The 16,678-nt window shown below is 44.9% G+C and overlaps 1 protein-coding gene across 2 annotated transcripts in view; it reads left to right on the plus strand.

The window, feature by feature from the left end:
• XRN2 (5'-3' exoribonuclease 2) overlaps nucleotides 1–16,678 on the plus strand; it is a 108,444-nt gene that overhangs the window by 41,314 nt on the left and 50,452 nt on the right. For both annotated transcript variants that reach the window (XM_048515498.1, XM_048515497.1), the window contains exons 16-21: nucleotides 7,185–7,294; nucleotides 10,586–10,721; nucleotides 13,426–13,533; nucleotides 13,627–13,716; nucleotides 14,807–14,879; nucleotides 16,436–16,519. In XM_048515498.1, the coding sequence (XP_048371455.1) occupies nucleotides 7,185–7,294; nucleotides 10,586–10,721; nucleotides 13,426–13,533; nucleotides 13,627–13,716; nucleotides 14,807–14,879; nucleotides 16,436–16,519 (601 nt within the window). The remainder of the gene's footprint in view (nucleotides 1–7,184; nucleotides 7,295–10,585; nucleotides 10,722–13,425; nucleotides 13,534–13,626; nucleotides 13,717–14,806; nucleotides 14,880–16,435; nucleotides 16,520–16,678) is intronic.

The following is a 16,678-nucleotide window of genomic DNA, read 5'->3' on the forward strand; positions in this document are numbered from 1 at the left end:
GGAGTGCACAGGCTAATCTGAATTCCCCAGATAAGCCTCCACAGCTCAAATGGCAGAGAGGGGAATCAAGCCCAGTTCTCCAGATTAGAATGCACCTGCTCTTAACCACTACGCCACTGCTGATCCCATTGACCATTGCACAGCCCTGAGGACTGGAGCTGTGGTTAGATCAGGAGTGGGCCTTAGCATGTTCCCTCCCCACGCGTCCTGACGTTGAGATGACTGAATAAGAATAGTCACATTTTTAGCCTGATGTAAAGTTTCCCCAGTTCAGTTGTGAGGTTGTTCCTGTGAAAGGGTGAACAAGCCAGCTTGTTCCCTCCCCCTCACTGGGGGCTTCCAAGTTCAGAAACTTTATCTTGCTGGGTCCCTCACCATCTATGCGACCCGTTTTCTTCCCCCTTTTGGGAGGTTCTTAATAGGGTCATTGCGGACATTGTTTGTTACTGATTGCTGTGTTTTAAATTGTTTTAATGTGTTTAAGGGTTATTGTATTTATGTGTTTTATGTTGTTCACCGCCCAGAGCCCTTCGGGGGTAGGGCAGTATAAAAAACCCAATAATAAATAAATAAATAAAGTAGATCAGGAGGAAAGAATCAAGCCCCTTCAGGGTCCCACAGCTGATGAATGATTTGAACAGCCTTGCACTTTTCATGGGCACATGGGCAAGTTTCACCCTTGACACGGGGAAGGAATCATTCTGAGATGGTCGTGTGTTGGCTAACCAGGTGGACTAGGCTGCCCACCATGGCAAACAACCTCCTGCTCTCGGACTCTGATCCTCGCTGGGATTTGATTCAGCAGAGGGAGCACAAATGAGTGAGTGTAACACGTTTCCACTAACCTTTTCCCCAGAGAGATTCACGGTACCTTCACAGCAAAAGCGTACCTGTGAATACTGTCAAACCTCTGAGGAGTCATTGGAGCACATTTTATTAGTCTGTCCAAAATTTAACGATTTTAGACCAAACCTGTTTTTAGGGGATCCCTTACTGGTCCATCCAAGCCTTGGGAGCAGCAGTGGCGTAGGTGGTTAAGAGCTCGTGTATCTAATCTGGAGGAACCGGGTTTGATTCCCAGCTCTTGCCGCCTGAGCTGTGGAGGCTTCTCTGGGGAATTCAGATTAGCCTGTGCGCTCCCACACACGCCAGCTGGGTGACCTTGGGCTAGTCACAGCTTCTCAGAGCTCTCTCAGCCCCACCTACCTCACAGGGTGTTTGTTGTGAGGGGGGAAGGGCAAGGAGATTGTAAGCCCCTTTGAGTCTCCTGCAGGAGAGAAAGGGGGGATATAAATCCAAACTCCTCCTCCTCCTCCTCCTCCTCCTCCTCTTCTTCTTCTTCTTCTTCTTCTTCTTCTTAATCTTAAATTGAACTGAATACAGAGAACCCCCAGCAACTGGACATAGTGGCCAAATTCTTGCTCACTATTACGAAATAATTTCCTGGGTTCCTCTTTCGCTCTGAAGTATGCACTTTATGAAACAGGAGTACCTGTTTTATCTCGTTAAACTGTATTTGGATTACTTAGTTCTGCCATGTTTTAATGCCTAATAAAGGTCTTTGAACTTTGAACTTTGAGCGAGTGTGAACAGTGCCACACCACACCACTTCCTGCGGGAACCCAGAACTGACATCCCCACATCTGGCATGTGATGCTTTGTGAATTTGTTTGTTTGTTTGTTTTACCTAGGAAGTTATGATGGTGTTGCTTCTGAGTTCCTGGCTGGAGGTGGCATCAGGAGTTTGCCAATCTCTGCCCTACAGATGTTTCCCCCGCTGTACACGGCTGAGCTAGCAACCCTTATGGCTTATCCCGGGGTGTCCAACCTATGGTGCTCCAGATGTTTATGGAGTACAATTCCCATCAGCCTCTGCCAGCATGGCCAGTTGGGAATTGTAGTCCATGAACATCTGGAGCACCAAAGGTTGGGCGCCGCTAGCTTATCCTAGTGTGCCATTATAACTACAGCTCCTCACTGATCAGCCGCCTCAAGGAAAGTGCAAATTAAAATTAACATAGTTGCGTAGTCGCTGTGGAGTGTACAAAGGTCTCTGGCCTGGAGAAGATTAATTTGAGAAGAGTTCTTGAGAATCCTGAGCTGATTTGTGACACCTGGAGAGGAGCTGAACGTCCGCAATAGCAGGGGGAGGAGAGGGAACCCTTATTGCTCACAAAGAGAAAATTTGGTTATTCAGGGCAAATTTGTGCCTTGGATATTGTTGTAATATACAAAGAAAAGAAGGGTTTTTTTTAAAGATATTCTCATTCTGTGAAAAGACTGGATTATCATATTTATTAAAGAGCTAAGATGTACTTGGTAAAGCATACTTGTCCTTGTTCAGACTTTCTGGGGTCGGAAGAGCACTTTGAAATTTTATTTATTTATTTATTTATATATTCGGTTTATAAACCGCCCTCCCCCTAAGGGCTCAGGGCGGTGAACAACATAAGTAGAGCACAATATAATAAATCAAGTTAAAATTCAATAAGTTACATAGTACAGGCTCTAAAAAATAAAATATAAACCTTTCCCATTAAAAAGCAGCATTAAAATTAACATTAGTACGTGATGGCATCCACTATTAACTCCTCAACCCCAAGGGGTGGTAGGATTCAATGATGTTATCAGAGGGAGAACGAAGAGGAGGGAGAGGAGGAAGGGGCCCTCATCAACGGCCGTCTCCCGAAGGCCTGGCGGAACAATTCAGTCTTACAGGCCCTGCGGAATCCCAGCGAGGTCGCGGTCGGACAGATGGTGGTGGTAGAGCGTTCCACCAGGCGGAGCCAGCCGTAAAGGCTCTCTGGCCTGGTAGAGGCCAGCATTATCATTGAGGGCCAGGGATCACCAGTAAATTGGCCTCTGCCGAGCGCAGAGGCGGTTTGGGACATGGGGTAAGACGGTCCCGCAGATCGGAGGCCCCAGGCCGCGTAGGCCTTAAAGGTCAACACCAACACCTTGAAAGTGATTACGTTATTCAACTGGTAGCCAGTGCAGACGTACGAGCACAGGTGTAATGTGTTCATGGCACTCCTGTAAGCATACGAGCCGCTGCATTCTGGACCATTTTAATCTCCTAATCAAGCGCGGGAAGGCCAGCGTGGGCGAAGTTGCAATAGTCTAACCTGGAGGTGACCGCTGCATGGACCACAGTGGCCAGGTCAGCTTGGGAGGAAGGGGACCAGCCGCCGGGCCTGACGGAGATGGTAAAATGCGACCGGGTTATATGGGCCACCTGGGTCTCCATTGAAGAGAGGCGAATCCAGGTGGACCCCAGGAATTAAGCGGACAGAGGGACTGCGCCAATACAGTCCCTCTCCACGTGACTGGAAATCCCCCCTCCCCTCACGCGACCAGCCAGAGGGTTCCGTCTTTGGATTCAGTTTCAACCTGCTCTGTTTCAACCAACCAGCCACGGCCTCTAAGCAATGCTGGAGAGCTGCAGGGGCGGTGGCCGCTCCCCTCTCCATCAACAGAATGAGCTGCGTGTCATCGGCATACTGATGACACGTCAGCCCAAAGCTCCGCACCAACTGAGCAAGGGGTCGCATATAGATGTTAAATAATAGTAATATACAAAGAAAAGAAGGGGTTTTTTTAAAGATATTCTCATTCTGTGAAAAGACTGGATTATCATATTTATTAAAGAGCTAAGAAGTACTTGGTAAAGCATACTTGTCCTTGTTCAGACTTTCTGGGGTCGGAAGAGCACTTTGAAAGAACTGGCAGGGGCTGATGGGATTTGTAGTCCATGAACATCTGGAGAACCGCAGGTTGCAGACCCCTGGTCCAGAAGAAAGAGATTTTTCTGTTGGTCTGTGAGAATGCTGTTGTCAGTCAACAGAGGTGCCAGGAACTCCCCGGGCTGCATTATTTAAAGGACAATGGCATAGGATATTAATTTCATTTATTAGATTTATACCCCGTCCTCCCGCGAAGGGCTCGGGGCGGCTTAACAACAGACAAATCAATGCCAAAATGTGCCAAAGACTGGGCTTACCACCTCAAGAAAATATTGTGTTTGAAGAACTGTGTGTTGACAGCTTTAAATGCCACTTTATTTGTCAGGGCGTCTCCACAAATTAAAAGGGGCTTGGACAGATTTATGGAGGAGAAGTCGATTTATGGCTACCAATCTTGATCCTCTTTGATCTGAGGTTGCAAATGCCTTAGCAGACCAGGTGCTCAGGAGCAGCAGCCGCAGAAGGCCCTTGCTTTCACATCCTGCATGTGAGCTCCCCAAGGCACCTGGTGGGCCACTGCGAGTAGCAGAGTGCTGGACTAGATGGACTCTGGTCTGATCCAGCTGGCTTGTTCTTATGTTCTTAGAATGTTAATGTGTACATGTTGCTAGGCCACTAGCAAGAGGGGGGGGGGCAGAATGGGAGCATTACTCCCTCAGAATAAAACTTTTCCTCCTGAATCCCCAGCTTTAGTTTCGGGGGGGGGGGGGGGTGCTTCCATTATAGCAGTCGAAGCAAACATGGGCAAGTGGAGTTTTTTTCTAGGTTGCCTGGAAAGGAACAGGGGAGGTGGAGTTTCAATTAGGTTGGAGCTGCCAGTTAATCCCTTCCTGGTCAAATTCGTTCTTTTCTGCTCTGTCTCATAATGTCTGTTCTCAGGGAAACGTTTCTCCCTTTGCTTCTTTCTGGCTTCTCTACTCTTCTCTGTGCTCAATGATGAGTAGATCTATTCTTTCTTTCTTTCTTTCTTTCTTTCTTTCTTTCTTTCTTTCTTTCTTTCTTTCTTTCTTTCTTTCTTTCTTTCTTTCTTTCTTTCTTTCTTTCTTTCTTTCTTTCTTTCTTTCTTTCTTTCTTTCTTTCTTTCTTTCTTTCTTTCTTTCTTTCTTTCTTTCTTTCTTTCTTTCTTTCCATGCTTGTCCTTCCCCTTACAGGCTCAAGGTGTCTTCCCTCATGAAATAACAGTAAAATCCATACAATATCTCAATGAACCTACAGCACAATCAACCAGTTGGGGGAAGAAACAAAATGGAAGGAGGGGAAAGGGAGGCATTATGAGACAGAGCAGAAAAGAACTGGCAGGGGCTGATGGGATTTGTAGTCCATGAACATCTGGAGAACCGCAGGTTGCAGACCCCTGGTCCAGAAGAAAGAGATTTTTCTGTTGGTCTGTGAGAATGCTGTTGTCAGTCAACAGAGGTGCCAGGAACTCCCCGGGCTGCATTATTTAAAGGACAATGGCATAGGATATTAATTTCATTTATTAGATTTATACCCCGTCCTCCCGCGAAGGGCTCGGGGCGGCTTAACAACAGACAAATCAAACAGCAAACGTCATCGATCATAACATATCAAAAGTCAACAACATTTCAAGACATAATAGCAAAATGTCAATAGCATCTTAACAACAAGAAGTGTTAATAGTACGCATCTGAAGCCTAACAATTTGTTAAACCAAAAACAGCAGCACTAACGACAAATCAATACCTATCCATATTAAATCCCTGCAATAGCAATGAATCAACAATACATTAACAAAGCATCAACATATCAAAAATATCAATACATTAACATGATGAACTGACTCTTTGCAATTCATGTGACGAATAAACTTTTCATGGCATGGTATTTTCATCTCCCTACCGGATCTCAGGGAAGGTGGCATAATATACACATCCAATAGTGTATAGCAGATAAGTTTCTGCTAATACACAAGCCTCAATATAAAGGGCACAGTACATTGAGGCTTGTGTATTAGCGGGATGTATCTTATTGTTTTATAATATAGCTCGCCAAGGAGGTTGCATGTGGGCGTTTGGGTTCAGGAAGTAAATATAAATTGTCAGATATATTTGTTTTCTTCAAAGAAATGCCAAGACACAAAGGTGAGCAGAATCTACCAGCCTGATTTATCATCGAGTCTGTCTCTGATTCTGCTAAACACTTCATTAGATGGCAGCATAACTAAGGAGTCTACCGGATGCCCCATCCTTCCTAGTTGGCCCTCAAGTAAAACTGATAATTTTAATTCGCTTCTGACTTTGAAGAAGATAATTTGACCTGGCTTCCTGGCTTCTTTGCTCCTTTTATTTCCTTCTGACCTATTGATGAATGCCTTCTGTATTGCTTTTATTCTGCTATTATTAATCACCTCCTGCTTAATACAAAAACAACGACTCGAGGTAAAAGGCAGAGAGAAACGGAGGAATTCAGCTCTCCGCCTGTGAGTAAACAATCCAAGATTGAGAACTACTTTGCATTTAAAGCCACTCCAGAAGTCCACTGGGCTAGAACCAGGAGTTTCAGAAAGGAGAGCAAGCAAGTAATCTGTTTCTCTGCTACTCAGGCCATAAGTCAGACCACAGATTCTCCATGCAGCCCTTTTCTGGATGGATTATCTCGAGTATCTAGCTGTTCACTGCCTGTTACACTTCCACGCCGACTCCACCAGGGCTCAGTCGACCTCAGCAGCATTCAGTTGAAGCTGGCAATGTTATCCTTTTCTTGCATACAAACACTTCTCCATGGACACTGATGCCAAGAAAGAGATGGCTCCTGGGAAGGAAGCACTTCAGTCAGTTTTCAAGTAGGAGTTCAGACCTGTCTTCCAGAAATTGGTCAGGCCCAGTGGCGTAGCACTGGGGTGGGCACATGATGCACTGGGCACGAGCCAGTGCGGGGGCGAGGCGTTCCGGGGCGGGGACACAAGGCGCATGCTTGCCCCGGGCACAGTTTTCCCTAGCTCCAGCCCTGGTCAGGCCCCTTCCGCACAGGCAGGATAAGGCACTTTCAATCCACTTTGCAGCTGGATTTCACTGTTCAGAATAGCAAAATCCACTTTCAAACCATTATTCTGCATGTGCGGAAGGGGCCTCTGTCAGCTTGCTGCTCTCCCATGCGGGATAGTTATGAAGACCGGGTTTCACTAGCCCCGTACCTGTGCAGTCAGACACCTCTCCCTCCTGCACCACTGCCTGCTCCAGTTGCTTTAGTAAACAAAGCTATAAAGCTGTCTCCAACAGCTGCAATAAGTTACTGAAAGAAGGACCTGCCACCCTCTTATTTTACATGGGGAAAGGCAGGAAAACAGCGTGGTTATTCGGAATGACCGCCTCTGTGCCGAAATGTAATCACTGGGATTTTTTTCTTATGACAAAACTGTTAATTTTACAAATGAAGTCAGACCTTGCCTCTGAATTCTCCACACAATGATTGTGTCCCCAGACTCCTTCATCATCCCCTAACACAAGCTCCACGTCCGATGGTACACCAGGAGGCACTAAGCGGAAAGCGGAGGACAGCGATAGTGAACCCGAGCCAGAAGATAATATCAGGTGACACATTTGGTACTTTGTTAGCACGTTGTCAAAAGGGATGCTGTCTCATTAACGCTGTTTACCCTGCATCAGTAGTGCTTTTCTGTTATCTTTTTATCCACCGATAATTAATGTGGAGGGTTGGGATATTCTGTAAATTCCAGGGAGATGTGTTGGCTCTAGCTGTCAAATTTAAGTGTCTTTATTAGTATGCGTGCAGGTTTGTGTCCTAAAAGCTGTGACTCCCTTCGAGACCCTGCTCCAGATTGGCTAGAGGCTTGGTGTTCAGCTGAGCAGAGTGTTATTCCTCTGCAGTATAAATTAAACTTTCCAGTTCTGCAGCCAGATACAAGTCAGGTTTTTCCTTTTGGCTAGAAAGGCGTATAGTTTAAGGGACAGTGCCTTGGGTTGAGCCCCAGTAGAAACTATTAGCAGGATCAAAGGCCAAGGGCATACTATGTTCATGGACAGTGGACTACATCCAGACACAGGATTTGCATTCACTAATACTGTTGCTGCTGCAGGGAACGCAAATGTGAATACCAATGTAAATGGACTGAAAACCCCACCTGCAATACAATACAGTTAACCACACCTTTGCATAGCAAGTTCCACCCAAACACTTACTGATTGGTTCCCCACCCTGGGACATGGACAATATATACCCCACTAAACATTCCCTTCTCACTGGACACAGTGTGTAACAGACTTCTCTCTGCAATACACCTCTGAAGATGCCAGCCACAGTTGCAGGCGAAACGTTAGGAACAATTGGCCTTTGGGTTGGGCACCATCTGTGCATGCATCTGTGCATGTATTTTTATCTGTAATTTTTGGAATTGCTGCTATAATGTATTTTAATGAATTTTAATGTTTTATCGCTATTGTATTTATGAGATCTTATATTTGTTTTTTTTGTCTCATTGTACACTGCCCAGAGCCCTTCGGGGGTTGGGGGGTCTATCAAGCCTAATAAATAATAATAATAGTAATAATAATAACAAGATCTACCAGACCCCGGCCACACAGCCCAGAAAACCCACAACAACCAATCTTAGCTGGATTAGGGAAGATCTTTTTTTTTGCCAGAGATTTGAGAGAGCCATTTCCAGTAGGCGAGACTGCCCTGGGTTGGGCTGACTGTCGGCCTGAGATTGTCAGCGGTTGGGTATTCATTCAGTATCTGCATAGGTGGCACAAAAAGGCTTGGATTCCAAGTAGTTTAAGTTGCGGAAGCCTGAAAGGGCTTGCCAGGAGTATCTCGTTTTCCCCTCCTGCATTATTTCCTTTCTCCCTTCAAGTGAAAGCCCCCATAGCCTCTCCTCTTTTTTTGCTTCCTTCTGACCTTCTCACCCAACAACCAGCCTGTCATCAGCCTTCTCTCCCCCCACCCCTACCCCACAACCCCTGCCTAAGAAGACTGTGGTGCTGACCACTGTTCAGGCCCACTGGCATAGTACGGAATATGCAGAGGCGGGCTGCAATGGGGACATCTGGGGCAGCTTGCCCCAGGCGCTGACATTGCAGTCACATGTTGGAGGGAGGGGAGAGGAGGAGGCACTCAGGCAGTTCATGTCCCTCCCTTTGTCACTGGGAATCTGCAAGGACTTGGCAAAGGACACCTCAATTTCCCCGTAGATAAACTGGAGGTTTGGGATAAAGTTGGAACTAAGTAATCCCTAGATATTTCCCATCCAGTTTCTGTGATAGTTGATATGAACGATAAATCAAATGGTATGATTAGAGCTTAATGGATTTGGGCATATAAATTTTGGATAAAAAATAACCCGAAAAAGGAGAGTTTCAGAAAGGAGTATTGGAAATACCTTAAATGATCAGAAATAGTAATTTATTTTTATACTACTTTACTGTGAGCCTTCAGTTTGGAGAAAATTTTGTGGAAATGGTATACAAGTGGCATTTATCTCCTTTAAAATTGGCAAAAAGTTTTCAAACTAATGAAAATTGTTGGTTCTGTGGTTTAGCTAAAGCAGATTTTGTCCATTTATGGTGGTTGTGTTCCCGTGCTTCATCTTTTTGGACACAAATGGTGAAACTTTTATTGGTTGATTTGAAAAAAGAAACTCCAGTCATGCCAGAATCCCTTTTATTAAATTATTTACCAAACTTTTCCATAATCCAAAGGATTATGGTTCTTCACATGATGACTACTGCAAGATTGATCTTTGCTAAAAAAAAAAAACTGGAACAAAAAATATTGGTTAAACAAAATAAATTTATAGTTTATTAAAGTTAACCTTTTATTAAAAAGATACTAACAAATTAAATAGTTTATGGTCAAGTACAGTACAGAGAACAGAACAGGTTATTATCTAACTGAGATTTGTATTTGTTTTAATGCATGATAATTTAATGGAGGTTTATAACATTATTTGCGTGATATCTGTATCGTTTAGCAGGTTGTCTATAACAAATTATTAGTATGGTATTTGTATATGCATGAACTAAATTTTAAAACAGATAAGCCGGATGAAGACAAGAAAGGTTTGCTTTTCAGAAGTGAACAAGAACAAAGCTTCATGGGCAACATGAAACTCTGATAAACAATGTACTCAATGAGACAGGTTGTTTGGAGGTCTTCCTGAAAATTGTATGCCTATTTCCGCCTGCTGTTAAGCTAACCCACCCTGTCTGCTCTCATTTCTAACTGACCTCCTTTGGCCGTCAAAGCCCAACAGCTAGAGCTTACCTGACTTGGTGCTTCCCAGCCCGCCCACCCCCACCCCCTATTTCAGTGCCCCCCTGGGTGGCTGGGTGGTTGGACAACCCTGATCCTTCTCTCTGTATGATAGTGGCAGACTTTCTCCTGGAAATTACTAAACGCCAGTAGATTTCCTTCGACCTAACATTTATTTCCTGTATTGTATATGCTTTTTAATCCATTTTTTATTATTGTTGTACTGTTGTCTATGCCAATAAAGGCTTGCTTCTGTTCTGAATCCTACAGTGGTTTTTTAAATTACAGAGGTGGATGAACTTTCACCGCAGCATTTAGTCCTCAACTCCCAGCGTCCGCTTTTTGGTGGGTACAAGTGCAAAAGGGCTGCTTCTGAGAGTGCCTTTGCCCTCTGAATGGGGAATCCTTTGGATCCCAGCCAGTGTGTTTGCTCATTCCTGGTCCTTGTTGATGGGAAGGTTGGCTGGGACAGGATCAGAAAGGGACTTTTGAAATAGCATAGGAATGTGTTTCATGTTCTTCACATTCACTGTTGGGGTGAACAGATGTGTTAAAACTGTTGTCTTGTTTGTATGTTATGCACTATTAATAGAAACTGAATTGATATTTAGGTTGTGGGAAGCTGGCTGGAAACAGAGATATTACAAGAACAAATTTGATGTTGATGTGTCTGATGCTAAGTTCCGTCGCAGAGTTGTACAGTCTTATGTGGAAGGACTTTGCTGGGTTCTCCAATACTATTACCAGGTATTTCCATTTCTGACGACCAGTCTTAAGAGAAACTAAAGAGAAACTTAACTGAGCCCTTCGGGGGAGGGCGGTTTATAAATACAACAATAAATAAATAAATAAAATAAAAAATAATTCCAGATTGCTTTTAAAAATTGACAATACTCAGGAATTCTAATCAGTGTTATCTTTGCATGGCTTTGATTTGAGCTAAAAATGCCGATGGTGCTAAAAGTCCAGGAGTCCAGTAATGCCTAGAAGTTGTGCTTCGTGGCTAGTACCTTGGTTGCTCCAAGCTCTGGAATTCTTCACCAATTTGGCCCCTCAGGAAAAGTTTCCACTCCTTCAGCATCATATGTAAAGTCTGATGTGGCATGGATTAATTGAGCTAATTGTTGTTGGTTTAGATCGGGGTGGCCAACCTGTAGTGCTCCAGATGTTCATGGACAGAGGTGGGATCCAGCAGGTTCTCACAGGTTCCCGAGAGTAGGTTACTAATTATTTGTGTGTGCCGAGACGGGGTTACCAATTGGTGATTTTGCCACGTGATTTTTGCCTTAGTTACGCCCCTCCTCTCAGCAGTAGCACGCAGAACTTGAAGCGGTCTGGCAGGAGGTGCACCGGCGTGCATGGCAGCCTGCACCTGCGTGCATTTGTTTCCCACCCAAGGACCAGCACAGCGGCTACGTCCTTGCCACAGCCCCGCCCAGGAATGCCCCGCCCCCGGAATGTCCAGCACTGCCCCCGTCGTGCCCCGCCCAGCCCCACTGGCGCTACGCCACAGTTTGAATCCCACCACCATGGGAACCTGTTACTAAAATTTTTGGATCCCACCACTGTTCATGGACTGCAGTTCCCATCGCCCCCTGCCAGCGTGGCAAATTGTTTGTTCTTTAGTAAGGGCTAAGATATGGAATGAGAGTGTATAGAGTGCAGATAGTTGACCCCCTTGGCAACAAAAGGAATTATTAAATTCAAATCTGTGCCTGGAATCCCGGCCCTCCCATATATGTGCACTGCCTTGCCATGCCTCGCTTATGGCTGGAGGATTCCCGCTGGTGGGCATGCCCTTCTGCCCCTGCTCTCTGGAGAAAGGTCTGAGTGCAGAAGTGACATCGTGAGGCATGATGTCGCATCCAGCCCAAAACCTGGGTGTGCTGTAAGTGTGTTGGGCAACACTCTCTCCATCCCCAAAAGCTCCCTGGCAAGTACCATGGATTTTTCAGGGATGAGCTGTTGTCCAGTGTTCTTACATCACATCTTGGTTTTTGGCCACATCTCACAATGTTGTTTCTGTCTCTTGCCCTGCCCATGGAGCCTAGAGGAGTACGCAGAAGAAGAGGCACCTTTTCCAGCCTTTCTTGGCTCTTGGAGCGTTTCTCCAACTGATCCCTTTAGAGCGGGAGATTTCACAGTGTGAACAAGGAATCAGAAAAGGTGTCCTGCGTGAGCAGAATTCCACGTACTGCACTTCAGATCCCACAGCCTGCTTGCGTGAATGGTTCATTCCTGTAAACTGTAAAGTGCTTATTGCTTCCTGCCCTCAAGCTGTAGTCCAAGTTGTCAGCTAGTACGGGGAGAAAAGTTAGGAAATCAACTTGTGCTTTTGGCCACCGACCCCCTCTTTCCAGCAGTATGTTGTAACTCAGCAAGTTGGAAGGGAGCAAAGTTTCCAGAATGGGAGATCAGAACTACCCAACTACCAGCTGACCAATTGGAAGTTGGTTCCTGATTCTGGCTGGTGCTAAGCAAAATATTCCAAGCGGGAGATCAGAAGCCAACTCCCAACTATTCCCTCATTGGCTGAACGGCAGCTATTGATGGCTGGAAACAGCCTGTTCCTATGAATATGCATAGTTTGTGAACACCTGAACAGCCTGTTGGTTAATTGGCTGCCTGATCACAACAGGTAAACAGGAAAGAAGCCAAACAGGATGGTATCCCTGCACTGTATACTATCTGTTTTGCAGATAAAATGGCTGGGTTTTCTGTGTACAGTTCCTTCAAAAATTACAGCTGTTTGTTGGCAGTAATCTGAAACGCTTGTCATTTGAAAACTAAGTTGAATGCCCGTTAGTTATTTAATTTTTATACTATTGATCTGGCTTTCAGTGTAGGTATAAACCAGTGGTGGGATCCAAAAATTTTAGTAACAGGTTCCCATAGTGGTGGGATTCAAACTGTGGCGTAGCGCCAATGAGGCTGGGCGGGGCACGACGGGCACGATGGGGGCGTGGCCAGGCATTCCAGGGGTGGGGCATTCCTGGGCGGGGCTGTGGCAAGGACGCAGCCGCTGCGCCGGTCCTTGGGTGGGAAATGAATGCACGCAGGCGCAGGCTGCCACTCACGCCAGTGTACCTCCTGCCAGACTGCTTCAAGTTCTGTGCGCTACTGCTGAGAGGAGGGGCGTAACTAAGGCAAAAATCGCATGGCAAAATCACCAATTAGTAACCCCGTCTCGGCATACACAAATAATTAGTAACCTACTCTCGGGAACCTGTGAGAACCTGCTGGATCCCACCTCTGGTATAAACAAAGAAATCTGAATACAATGGGCTGATTGTACCATTTTAGTATTTAGTTAGTCCAGGTTCCAGCCATATGATGGAAAGCTATCCTGGAATGATAACCGATGTCTTCCAGTGCTCCTTACTCCCTGTGCAGGTCACTGTTGTTAATCTTTTTTTTCTGATTTGGGTTCTTTGTGCTTTTTGAAAATTAGGGATGTGCCTCCTGGAAGTGGTATTATCCTTTCCACTATGCACCCTTTGCTTCAGATTTTGAAGCCATTGCGGACATGCCTTCGGATTTCGAAAAGGGAACACAACCGGTAGGATTTCTTGCTTATCGAATAATTGATCATGTTCACTTACTGTTATGGAGGTTCAAAGTAGTTATTGCCGATGGTCTTTATTTTTGACAGTTTAGACCTCTGGAGCAACTTATGGGGGTATTTCCAGCAGCCAGTGGCAACTTTCTCCCAACATCTTGGCGAAAACTTATGACTGATCCGGTAAAGCACCTGCTTTGATTATTTCCTGTTCATATGAGTGAAACGTGAATGGTTGTTTTATCGTGTTTTCTTGCCAGTCTCAATCCATCCTGAAGAATGTGGCTATTTATACCCCATCTGCTCAAGAGAGATTTATGTCTATAGCTGTGCCAAATGGCTCCTCTTGGCTACTCCAGCTACTTGGAGTTGTGCTCAAAGCAAGTCGTGAAGGCCCGGCCGGTAATGGTAGGGCATGCCTGGAGTGAGATGGCATCCCAAATTGTGGTGGGTACCACAGGGACTACCACTTGCCTAAATGTATTTATTTATAAATGTGATTATCTTCTTTTTTTTTTTTTTTACCCTTCCCTTTCCTGACAAGTTGGGTTCAGGGCGGCTTAACAACAAAATAAAACAATTTAAAATTACACGTAATTCAATTAAAACCCTCAATCAGTAACTAACCACAACTAACAACTAACCCATTAACGGGGACATTGAGAAATAGGGAATAAGGACTGGTAGAAATGGTTTTAAAGTAAAAACATCAGGTTAGTGGGAAGTAAATCAGGTGTATTTTTTTCTCTTTGCTTTTAGTTTTTCTGTTTTCTTTTGTTGATAGACTATCGCCCCTTCTGCACACGCAAAATAATGCGTTTTCAAACCACTTTCACAACTGTTTGCAAGTGGATTTTGCCATTCCGCACAGCTTCAAAGAGCACTGAAAGCTGTTTGAAAGTGCATTATTCTGCATGTGCGGAATGAACCTATATATAAATGTTTTACACATGATATATTTGATATATTGGATATGAGTTACGATAAGCAGGTTTTGTCAGCTCAAATAGTATGACAAAGAAAAATTCAGTTTGGCTATCTGTGTTCTTGGGTTGTGTCTGAACTGAGGTATTGTATCTACGTGAGATGCTGAAGGTTTTCAAATGTCCTGGTTTTGTCTGAAAAACTGGAAATTTAAGAAGCGTGGTTAGATTTTGAAATCATCAGTGAACCATCATTCATCATACCCTTCACTGAAAGAAGGAAGCAAATAGCTTCATCCAGAACTGCAGATATTTTGAGACCATTGTCATGTTCTTTTTATTAAACTTAGGAATCAAGTATAATTGACTTCTACCCGGAAGACTTCGCTATTGATCTAAATGGAAAGAAATTTGCTTGGCAAGGTAATATTTGAGGTTTTACAAAATCAGAGTCTTAATACTTGTCCAGAAGATCTTTAAAGTGATTGGAGCAAAAGAGGAAAGAGATTATTCCATAAACAGGTTTCCTGCACAAGCCCAAGCAGTTTTTGTGTTACGGGATTTTCTTTTTAAGTGTAAAAATCAAGGACAAATTGCTGAACCAGTTGGCCTTGTCTGGCTGTGATTTTCAGTGTTCTGTCTGGAACTGTTATATTGCTTGAAATTCACTAAAATGAATACATTGTTCATGTAACTTTGCTTTTGTACAAATTTGTTCTATTCAACTATTTTAGAGAAGCTTTAATGCAGTGATGGCGAACCTTTTTGGGACCAAGTGCCCAAATTGCAACCCAAACCCCACTTATTTATCGCAAAGTGCAAACCTGGCAATTTAACCTGAATGCTGAGGTTTTAGTTTAGAAAAAAACGGTTGGCTCCCTCTTCCTCCGCCCCACCTGCTCGAGCAGGGGATAGCCTGCTCTAGCCTCCAACAAGTCCCGCGCGCACCACTCTGTGCCTCTCTAGCATCTCTGCCTCCTCTGCGCTCCCCCCAGGCAGCAGCTACCTGGAGCACAGGCACCAGGCCCGCCAGCCGAGTCCTCCCTGCTCACCGCGGTGCGCGCACGTTGTGCTCAGTGGCCCAGGCCAGCCTAGATGTGTGTGTGTGCGTGAGGGGTGTGTGATTTTCTGCCCCCCACATGACAAACTCTGTGTGTGTGTGCCCACAGAGAGGGATCTGAGTGCCACCTCTGGCACCCGTGCCATAGGTTCGCCATCACTACTTTAATGCCTTCCATTGGGCCTGATCCAGAAACTCCGACTGGTCCAAAATGCAGCAACACAGGTCCTTACAGGGACCCGTGGTGTGCACATATACACCCAGTGGCGCAGGGAGCAGCAGTGGTGTAGTGGCCCTCCCTGTAGAAGCTTATGTGTAGACCTTTGTGTTTGTATTTTGAATAAAATAACATTTATAAAATTAAAGAAAAGTGCTCTTCTGGACTGTTTCATTCTCTTACCATTCTAACCATTTAATACACAGGTGTCAAACTTGCGGCCCTCCAGATGTTCATGAACTACAGTTCCCATCAGCCCTTGCCAGTATAGCCAATGCTCATGTTGGGAGGGATTAGTGGGAATTGTAGTTCATGAACATCTGGAGGGCCGCACGTTTGACACCCCTGATTTAATAAAAAGAACCCCCCTCCCCGATAATTTCTGTTTGGCACAGTCTTCCTAGCCTCCTCAGGCAATCTGTTCCACAAAGGAGATGGGGAGGATCTATTGGTAGAAATGCTTTGGTCAGTGGAAACGCTTTGTGTCATCTAAGGCATCTAAGGCATTATCTTTAAAATTGGGGGAAGGCATTTCATTATTCGTTGTGTGCTTCTGCCTGCTGTTTTTCCTCTGTGGAACTCTGGTCCATTTATATTTACTCTGCTCTGTGACATCAGTGAACCACAAACCCCTTCAAAAAGTCTCTTGTAACTATCATCCTTTCTTGCTGTTGGAACGACCATGTGGCCTGTTCTCTGTAGGTGTTGCGCTGTTGCCCTTTGTTGACGAACGCCGCCTGAGAGCTGCTTTAGCGGAGGTTTATCCCGACCTCACTTCTGAAGAAAGTAAGTAAGAGCGTTACTAAAATAAGTTGAATCGTCAAGGCTTTTTTGGTAGTACAACTATGTGCAGCTCTATTTCCTGACATTTGCCTCCGTGCTGTAACTGCTTGTGGTGTGTGCTTTCCCTGAGGAGAGTAGATGTTGGGGTGTTGTGTGTGGTTT

Source organism: Sphaerodactylus townsendi, linkage group LG14 (genome assembly GCF_021028975.2).
Source record: "Sphaerodactylus townsendi isolate TG3544 linkage group LG14, MPM_Stown_v2.3, whole genome shotgun sequence".
Classification (NCBI taxonomy): domain Eukaryota; kingdom Metazoa; phylum Chordata; class Lepidosauria; order Squamata; family Sphaerodactylidae; genus Sphaerodactylus; species Sphaerodactylus townsendi.